At 32.7% G+C, this 9811-nt stretch overlaps 1 protein-coding gene across 1 annotated transcript; it reads left to right on the top strand.

The window, feature by feature from the left end:
• The first annotated feature begins 204 nt into the window (after nucleotides 1–204).
• Nucleotides 205–8469, top strand: LOC104607757 (GDSL esterase/lipase At5g03610-like). Its single transcript, XM_010273449.2, has 5 exons — nucleotides 205–353; nucleotides 483–692; nucleotides 6302–6570; nucleotides 7438–7744; nucleotides 8067–8469. The coding sequence occupies exons 1-5, from the start codon at nucleotides 275–277 to the stop codon at nucleotides 8282–8284; spliced, it is 1083 nt and encodes a 360-aa protein (XP_010271751.2). The 5' UTR covers nucleotides 205–274; the 3' UTR covers nucleotides 8285–8469.
• Nucleotides 8470–9811: the final 1342 nt, after the last annotated feature.

Raw genomic sequence — 9811 nt, 5'->3', positions numbered from 1 at the left:
TACCCATTTGCAACCGAAAAAACTTCTATTCCTATTATATTATAATAGAGGAAACCGTCTGGTTTAATTCAAGGTGGATGATAATTAGGCCATACCTCCTTGTTCCTGTCCAATGAGGTGGTTTTAACTGAATCAACAAAAGTCGGTTCATTCCAGCTAAATCATCTATAAATAAGAAGGCCTTCAAGTTAAAAATCTATAAATAAGAAGATTCTGCCTCTTACCATCTTGCATCCCTCGATTTGCTCTGCAACTCTATCTCCATTGATTCTCCATGAGATTCTCATTCATGGAGAATCAATGGAGGCACATTTTCGTCTTTTATCTATTGTTCTCCTTCTTTCTTCTGACAGGTAATGTTAACCCAGCTGGGTTTACTGTGTTCTCCTTCTATGATAAATTATCCATGCTGGACACAGCTTCTGCCTTTTCTGTTTCTGAATCTATTCAAGTTATTCTAATTTAATTTTGTGAATTTACAGGAATTCAAGTAGTTCAATGTTCACCCAATTACTACCACCACCACCGGCTTGGTGGCCTGTCCAAGCTTTTTGTCTTTGGTGACTCTTATGCTGACACCGGGAATGATCAGAAGCCTGTAGCTAGGTCATGGAAGGTACCTTACGGGATAACTTTTCCCGGAAAACCAGCCGGCCGTTTCTCCGACGGCCGGGTTCTAACAGACTATGTAGGTGTGTTCTCTCTCCTCCTTCCCTTTCTCTCTCTCTCTCTAAAATTGCTTAAGTTTTTTAATTTTGGCCATACGAGCAATGATACAATAAAATTCAGAGTCCCAATCTCCAGCCCATACAAACTCTGCCCACGTTTATCACAGTCACACATGGAGAACATCTCATCCTCTGCATAGTATTATGCAGGGGAAGATGTTCCCAATTCAGGGGGGTAGTGTGTTGTGGGTAGAGATGCGCAGAGTTCTCGTGGGCAGGAGATTCATAGTCAAATAATGCACATTAATTTAGTAGTACGTATGAATATTTGGACCAGAATATTCACCTTTCAATATTGCATATTTATCAATTTCCAATCCAAACCACTCAAAATGGTTGATTCAGATTTCCTTTTTCCTCTTTTTAAATTTGTTATTTTTTCCTTTTTCTCTTAACTAGTAATTAAGCACCTGTATTGTATGTATGAATTTGTTTTATATTAATTACTTAAATTTTAGATATATTAGGATAGAAATTGAAAATTAATAAAAGTAATCTATATTTATATATTAAATTAGTCGGTCCATGTCAACAGCCCTCTCCTTGCAAGAAACCCCCCATTCTAATTTTTTGTTTTCTTTTGAACTTTTTATTCTTTTAATTCCATATAGTTGCTTTTTTTTGATAATTCCATATAATTGCCTTGATCTCATTCAACACTAGGGATAGGATAGGGAAAACTTGAGGATTCCCAATCCTAGATGAGGAATGTGTGTCTTGCCCTCAACTCACACGACATTGAGGATGAGGCGGAGAAATTCAATGATTCTCCATTCCAAACGGAGAGTGGGTGCCTTACCCTGAACCCACCTGACACTAGGGACAAGGTGGGGATGGGGTAGAATGTCTTGACTATAGGGTGGGGATAGGGATGGGGTGCCCCACCCCCTTGCCATTCCTATATAATTGTTAATTATTAGTGAAATTAATAAAAATGTTAGCTTTTATAATTATTTTTAGTTATTTAAAGTTAATCAAAATTTCATTTAAAAATAATGAAATTAACAAATTATTACTACAAATGATTATAGTTATTAAAATTACTACAAATGATTAATAAAATTAAATTTATTAAAAAATATTTGTTGATAATAAATTAACAATAATTATTTTCTATAAGTCAACATTAAATAAAAAATATAATTATTAAAATTTTAAATATTACTAATAACTATAAATACTTTTAATTAACTAACAAAAAATTTTCATTATTAATTTATGAATTAATTAATAATAAATAAAATTATTCAACCATTCAGATTTTCCTATGCATCGCATGGGTCTCCGCTAGTAATATGATTAGAAATCAATTTAAATACTTGTACTAAATGTGCACCTGCAAAAATTTTATATTACAATAAAAATTATTATTATTATTATTATTATTATTAGTATTAGTATTAGTATTATTATTATTATTATTATTATTATTATTATTATTATTATTATTATTGTTATTTCTACTACTACATTACTACTAAATTTTGTATTCCATCTCTGTCTTAAATAAAAATAATTTTTATTTTAACAATTATTTTTATTTAAGATGATGATTATATAACATTAGAAATGTTCTAAAATGTCTTTGACAAAACTTCGTACTTTTTTTGTGTTCTATCTTTATTAAATATTTATTATTCAATTATGTCATCATGAATTTATTTGAAAAGTTAGATCATTGACCCACCATTTAGATAAGAAAATAGCTTTGCTTTCGGATCAGTTTTAAATTATATATTTCATCTATATTATATACATAATTTTTACTTTTCATACTTTTGTACTTTTGTATTATTTTTTAAATATCTATTATTTAACATTTCAAGATCTATATGTCCCAAGGGCCTTAGGCGCCTTGCCTTTCTATTTTCACGAAAAAAATCATTTTCAGGCCCTAAATTGCAATTTTAATATTTTTTATAAATAAAAAATTTAAAACTAAATTAAAAAACATAAATAAATGTAACATAATACACGTATTATATGTAATATATGTAAAACATAATTATAAAATATATGTAAAACATAACTATATATATGTAAAATATAATTATACTATTTATTGATAAAGTATATCTTTTTATATACAAACATAGTGTTGACGCATAGCAGTTTGACTCATTTAACCTTGACAGTCGAACTAGTGACCTGTGACCCAAAGTCAAAAGCCAGTCGACCTCTGGGTTGACTTTTAAAACATTGTTTATCATACTTATTATTGTTTAATATGTCAAATATATGATGTTAAAAACGTTTCCATTTTTTTAATTTCTATATTTTTTACATTTTACATATTTTTGAATTTTATTATTTAATTGTGGCAATATGGATTGGCCCATTTGACCCAAATGATTTAATTTCTTACCACCACCTAGATGAAAACACTATTTTTTCCAGGTATATTTTAAAAGTATAAGTTTTTATGTTATTGAAATGATTAATTTATTATGTATGGATTTAAATATAAAATTTAATGATGAAAAGAAATAAAAAAAAACTTTAAGTATATCTAGGAATGGCAACGTGGAGGGGATTACATTCTCCATCCCCGACCCCGACCCCCAAATCACCCTCCGTCCCCGTCCCCGATCCCTGGTGGGGAAAGGAATCCCCCCTCCATCCCCGACCCTGACGGGGATGAATTCCCCGACGGACTGAGAGGTTGAGACAGAGAGAATGAGAGATTGAGAGATTGAGACTGAGAGAATGAGAGATTGAGACTGAGAGAGAGAGAGAGAGAGAGAAAGAGAGAGAGGACCGTTGGGAGAGTTAAGATCGGTGACGAGAGAGTTTGACGGGCAACGACGTCACGACGATGGTGGTCAGCGACGATAGGTGAAGGTTAGAAGGACTGATGACTAAAACTCTTCTTTATCTATTCTCTATCACTCGAGAAGGCATGAAGCTAGGGTTCTGAATCTTCTGCGACGACGGCGGGCGACAGCGACGGTGGTCGACAATTCGGCAATGCAGAGTCGAAGATGAAGGAAGGCAAATCAGCAATTCAGCGATGAAGAGTCGAAGATGAAGGAAGGTGAATCAGCGAAGCTGTTCCAGAGACAAATGAGTTGAAAGTTTTCGACTTTTCTCTTCTCTCTATCGAGGGTTTTAAACTTTAGTTTAGTATTTTACACTTTTACTATTTTTCAAGTTTTAATAATTAATATTTTAAACGAATAATATATATATATATAAATTTATAATATATTATATATATGAATTGGGGATGGGTCGGGGCGGGGATTGCATTCCCCATCCCCATCCCTATCCCCGATCGGGGATTCAGGAGTAGCCCCATCCCCGACCCCAACCCCGCCAAGGTACCTCTCATCCCCGACCCCATTGGGTCGGGGAGTCTGGGCACCCATCAGGGACGGGGAAAATTGCCACCCCTAAGTATATGATTTAATGAAGATGAATGCAAATTATTACCTTAAATATTGGATTTAATGAGAGAGAATTGAATATTTTAAAATTACCTCTTTTCAACTCATTTAGTATTAATACCAATTACGTACCCTATTTGCCCTTATTTTTTATCAATAAATTTAAATATAAAGGAATAAATTTTATCCTCACAAAATTTTAGAAAAATTCAATTTAAAGTAGTATAGATATAGATATAGATTATCAAATCAAGTAGAATGCCCAGAATATGTTTTCATAATTCTCCTTTCCCACGTCTTCTCAGGCTTGTAATACATATTCTCCGAATATGAAATTCCATCATCTAAAAAATAATACTCGTTAAATGATACCCGGAAAATGAAAAGGATAAAAAAGTAAACATAAATGCAATGAAGGCATACAACTTTGTCTTTTTTTTTTCAGATTTCACTTTGTTTATCAGCTAAAACTATCAAATCACAGCCCTGGATGCATTGTTGTGGCCCCACCTTATGACACTTCATCTAATTGAACCCAAGACAAGAGGATTCCTCCAATTCCTCCAAGAATTCAGGTTGGGGCCTAGGAGGAAGGTAGTGTAAATTTTGCATTAAAGGATGTAAAAATTGCATCAAATAAGATAAGAAGTACAAATTTTGCATGCAAATCAATTGATAATTACAAATAAATTGAGGAAAACAGGATTGGGTATTTTTTATTCAATGAGAACTGTTTTGATGTTAAGCTCATCTAATATCCATGCAGCGACATTGCAACTTAAAAGGTCCATTGGATAAGATTTATAACCAATGTGCATTATCAAATAATTACAAAAGTAAAAGTTAGATCTTAGTAGGAGTGCAAATGGCCCGGTCTTATTTTTGTCGGATTCAGATAATCTTTTGTTGGATTTTTGTGTCGGATAATATAATGGAATCTAATTGAAAATCAGATTAAATTGGAATCACCCTATATATATATAAGCACATATATAAATAAAACATATTTATTCATAAAAGATATGTATATATTAATATATTTGATGAAATAATAGTTGAAAAAATTACTTATATTCTTTCTTTTCGTTTATATAAGTTGTTTTGTTTTTTCTTTTAATAATTTATTAAAATTTTTAGAATTGAAATCGGATTAGATCAGATTCGAATATCCGACATACTTAATGGATTTGGATTTAAATTGCCATTTATGAGATTCAATCAGATCAAATATAAAATATGTGCTATTGCTATCGGATCATATTGAAATATTGGATTCAGATATACACTGATTTGAATTCGATCCAATCCATTTGCACCCCTAGATCTTAGAGTTGCCAATGGGTTATCCAATAGAACCAAACCAACTTAATTGTTGGTTCTAGTTTGTGGTTTTGTGCTGATTAATAATTGAGTTGCGATCGAGTCTTGCAGTCTGACTTATTAAAAACCAAATCAATTATTTAGTTAATAATATATAAATGTCTCTTAGTTTTCATTATATTTTACGCTTAAAAGGGTAAATTTTATAGACAATATATAAGATGATTTTAGTTAAAAATATCTTTATGAACATATAAACTGTTTACTATTTTGCTGTCACTTTTATGAAAATTATATTATAAAAAATAAAGTTTTAACTTTTAAATTGTTATTATTATATGTAATTAGATATGTCCAATAGTATGATCAGGTCAGACCCAATTATTCCAATTAATAATTCGTTTGATTCTAGATCTATCTTATACAAATGATTAACAAGACATGATGGGCCAGTTCTGAACCGATTATTATTAATTAGGATAGTCTAGCTGAACCGATTAGACCTGATCGATTACACTAAAAATCAATAATTCTTTATAATTATAACAACTTAAAGCTTTTCTTCTTTTGATAATATAGCATGTTAGATATCGACTTCTATCCGGGTAAATTTGTGTCTACACCGTTCTAACATCATTTTGCAACTTTGCATTAGAAATATCTTTTCATAAAATAAAACATACAAGTATAAAAATATTCTCAATGCAAGGCAGTAAAGACTGCTTTCCTGACTAAAGCCAAACCGGGTCTATCCTGAGTCCCTGACCCCGATCAGACCCAACCAATTGGCAGCAGTGTCTTTCAACAATTTTTTTTAATTTCTATTTATGTATATATTTTCTAAAAGTTACTACATTATATATACAGCTTCCTTTCTTGGAATCAAGACACCAGTAGCATGGAAGAAGACAAACCGACTCAGATATGGGATAAATTTTGCGTTTGGAGGGACTGGTGTGTTTGATACGGTGGTTCCTCCTGACCCAAATGTCACCATGACCAGACAGATCGACATTTTTCAACAGCTCATCCAAAATGGAGTGTACAGCAAGTTTGACCTGAATTCATCTGCTGCTCTTGTAGCACTTGCTGGGAACGACTATATCACTTATTTTGCCAAGAATGTCAGCTCAGAGGTGATCCATCTCTCTAATTAACCAACTTCAATTAATTAGTGCTCCCTTTAGATAAGGTTTTGCTTTTGAGCTTTGGATTTTAGGAAACCAAATTGAGTCATAAAAGTGGTTTGAGTGTTTGGCAACAGATTGTTTATTGTTTAATAACATAACAATCTGAAGCCAAAATAGGAATGCCAATTTTCCCATTCCTATTGGGTATCAGGTTTCATTCCTCGTTCGGTGTGGCCGGGGATGGAGATTGTCTTGGTAAGGATAGAGATGAAAATAGAGAGTGAAGTCCTCACCCCACTTTCATTTCAAATAATATTTAATTTTTTTTCATGTTAAATAAAATCTACTTTCTAAAAAATTTAATCAAAAGATTTTCAGAGATTTATGTCCCCAACAAAGAACCCATCTTTGGTAGGGGTCGAAATTTATGAAAATGAAGACTTATTTCAAAGTTGGGATCGGGGATGGGGAGTATGCTCCCTGCCCGGTTGCCGTTCCTAAGGCTGAATTTGAAAGGAGTACAGATGCAAATATATAATGTAAAACCTTATATTTTGTATGTATTTATGCTGTACATATTTGCACTGCTTCCAAACTGAGCCTAAGCCAAAATCACATTTAATCCCTAAACACAAATCTTCAAATTAGAACTTTGTGCTTTTGCCTTTGAAAGCACTAATCCCGAAGTTTATCCAAATCCAACTTTAATTGTTTAGGAACTAATGCAATAAGTATGTTTTTTGAGATTTAAATGAAGTTTATATTAATTGATTTCTATTTCATGTTAATCTGAAATCACGATCAAAGAAGAAAAAGGAAAATATGCTTATTGACATCTAGACCTCTCTTTTTTAATTACCCCATTAATGGCAGGGTTTGTCGAACTTCACTGCATCCATCATCAGTCAACTAGTTATAAATATGAAGCGCATTCATGACATGGGAGTGAAGAAAGTTGCAGTTACAGCTATTGAGCCTATTGGATGTCTTCCTGTAATCTCAGTCTTGTCTTCTTATCAACAATGCAATGAAACCTATAACAAGATATCGATCTTCCATAACCTCTTATTACAGCAAGCTGTGGAGAAATTGAACAACGAGACCAGTGAATCCACATTCATGATTCTTGATCTCTATAACGCATTCATCTCCATATTTGAGAGACAGAAAGAACATCCAGGTGATTTCTCTACTTTGAGTAGAAATTAATACTAATTTGAATGATTAATTATATGTCTTTAGTTTTGAAAGTAAAGACATAAGTTTTTGAGCTTTGGGCAGAGAAAATTCGAAGTGATGGTTTTGTTTCCTATAATGAATTTATTCAAAGTTTAAGAAGTACTCTTCCATGATTATACTCAACCCATCGTTTGATTATATAGCTTGTTATGTTAGGCTCTCATATTTTCCAATTTGTTGGTCACTTTCTGTAGTAATTCAGGACTTTTTCCCTCTATTTGTTGGCCAAGTAGTAACAATAGAACATTTGGTGCCCTGAACAGGAAGCTTGAAGTTTGGTAATCCATTGAAGCCATGCTGCGTGGGTTTAACCAGAAAAGACTTATGTGGAGATAAAGATGAAAATGGCGTGCCTAAGTATATAGTATGTGAAAATCCTGAATCTGCATTCTTTTGGGATGATGTCCACCCTTCACATGAAGGTTGGCATGCAATCTATTCAACTTTGCAACATTCACTACAGCAACTATATATACGATAAATCTCTTTACTATAAATACATACAAATATTAGGGTTTTTTCTGTTTCCATTCTTCTTTCATTTCTGTTCTTGTATTTTTATTTTATTTTTAAGTACAAAAACTCTGGCTTCAAGAGTGTAATCGGTTTTTCTTCTGTGTATCTTGATCAAGAAGCAAAAAATTTATTTGCTTGTATCTTCCAGTACCTCAGCAGAGGCCATCACATTCATTTCTCTGTTGGCTTAATTAAATAATAAATCCTTGAATTCTTTTCCTTTTTTTTTTTGTCCAAGGCCTAGTTTGGAAGAAGTATAAATACAAATTTGTAGAGTACAAAACCTTATATTTTATATTATTTTGTATGTATTTGTACTATATATATTTGTATTTGTACTCTTTCCAAACTGAGACTAAAGTGAAAACTCACAGAGGGGTAATTTGGCTATCCCAACACCAACTCAAATGTAGGGGTGCAAGTTAGGCAGGGTGGGTCAGGTTTGACCTAGCTTAAGCTAGCCCAACCCTAAGAATTAGGCCTAACGCCCAAACCTGGCCTATGCCTAAGGTCAAACCCGAATTGTCCAACCTGGGCTCAGCCTACACTGAAATTTGATGCATTTGGATTAATCTCAAGCATGAGCTAGGCTCGGGTTGGTCAATCAGTGTGTACTAAAATTTGATATATATAAAAATGTATATGTATATATATGAACGTATGCATGCATGCAAATATGTGTTTATATATGCATATAGGTACGTACTTAGTCGGTTTAGGTTTGAGCTACCTAGGACTAGGTCTGGGCCTAGCCAGATAAAAAAAAAAAAGAAAAAAAAAACTTTTGGACCTAGGCCCAGCCAAAGGATTGAAAGTACAAGTCCAGCTTTTGTAGAATGTATAAAATATCCATCTTACCCAATAATCACACTTTAGAATCCATCTCCAGCCTACTAGTTTAGTATTTCAACTTGAATGCAAAACCTTTAAGCCTCTAAAATTGCCAACTTCAAGTCTTCACCTTGAGACACTAAGCCTCTTTGTTGAAATTTAAGAAAAATTAAAAAAAAAATTAAAAGTACAAGAGCATAAGAGAGGTTGTTGTTGTGATGAAAATGGGTAAGGGTTAGGGTATTTATAAAAGTTGAAAATAATTGAATTGACCAAAATACCCCTCAGAAACTAGTTGGTTATAGTTGTTAGAGGGGCATTTTGGTCATTTGAAAATTTTATTATCACATACTTAAAATGCCCCCGAAATTATTGGGGTCATTTAAGTCATTTTATGCACCCCCTATATACACATACCCCAAAATAGCTATTTATAATTGTTCGGGGTAATATTGACATTTAACCTTCTAAAAACGACTATATAATCGTTGGTAATGGACATTGGGCCACAGGCCAGGCTGTATTATGTTGTGCTAGGCACATGTTACTGTATCTAGCGAGCTGGTCTGTGGGCCTTAGGACCCGTTTTGCATCTATATATATATATATTAAAACATGATAATCATGTACTTTTATACATAGTACATATAAAGTTGAGTTA

The sequence above is a fragment of the Nelumbo nucifera genome, chromosome 2 (genome assembly GCF_055504915.1).
Source record: "Nelumbo nucifera cultivar China Antique chromosome 2, China Antique-T2T, whole genome shotgun sequence".
Lineage (NCBI taxonomy): Eukaryota > Viridiplantae > Streptophyta > Magnoliopsida > Proteales > Nelumbonaceae > Nelumbo > Nelumbo nucifera.
The sequence above is the reverse complement of the archived record's forward strand: the minus strand, read 5'-3'. Positions and strand labels throughout refer to the sequence as shown.

Coding starts and splice junctions, on each gene's coding strand:
- LOC104607757 (XM_010273449.2), top strand. CDS start 275: ATGAGATTCTCATTCATGGAGAATCAATGGAGGCACATTTTCGTCTTT. Junction 354..482: donor CTCCTTCTTTCTTCTGACAG/GTAATGTTAACC, acceptor GTGAATTTACAG/GAATTCAAGTAGTTCAATGT. Junction 7,745..8,066: donor GAGACAGAAAGAACATCCAG/GTGATTTCTCTA, acceptor TGCCCTGAACAG/GAAGCTTGAAGTTTGGTAAT.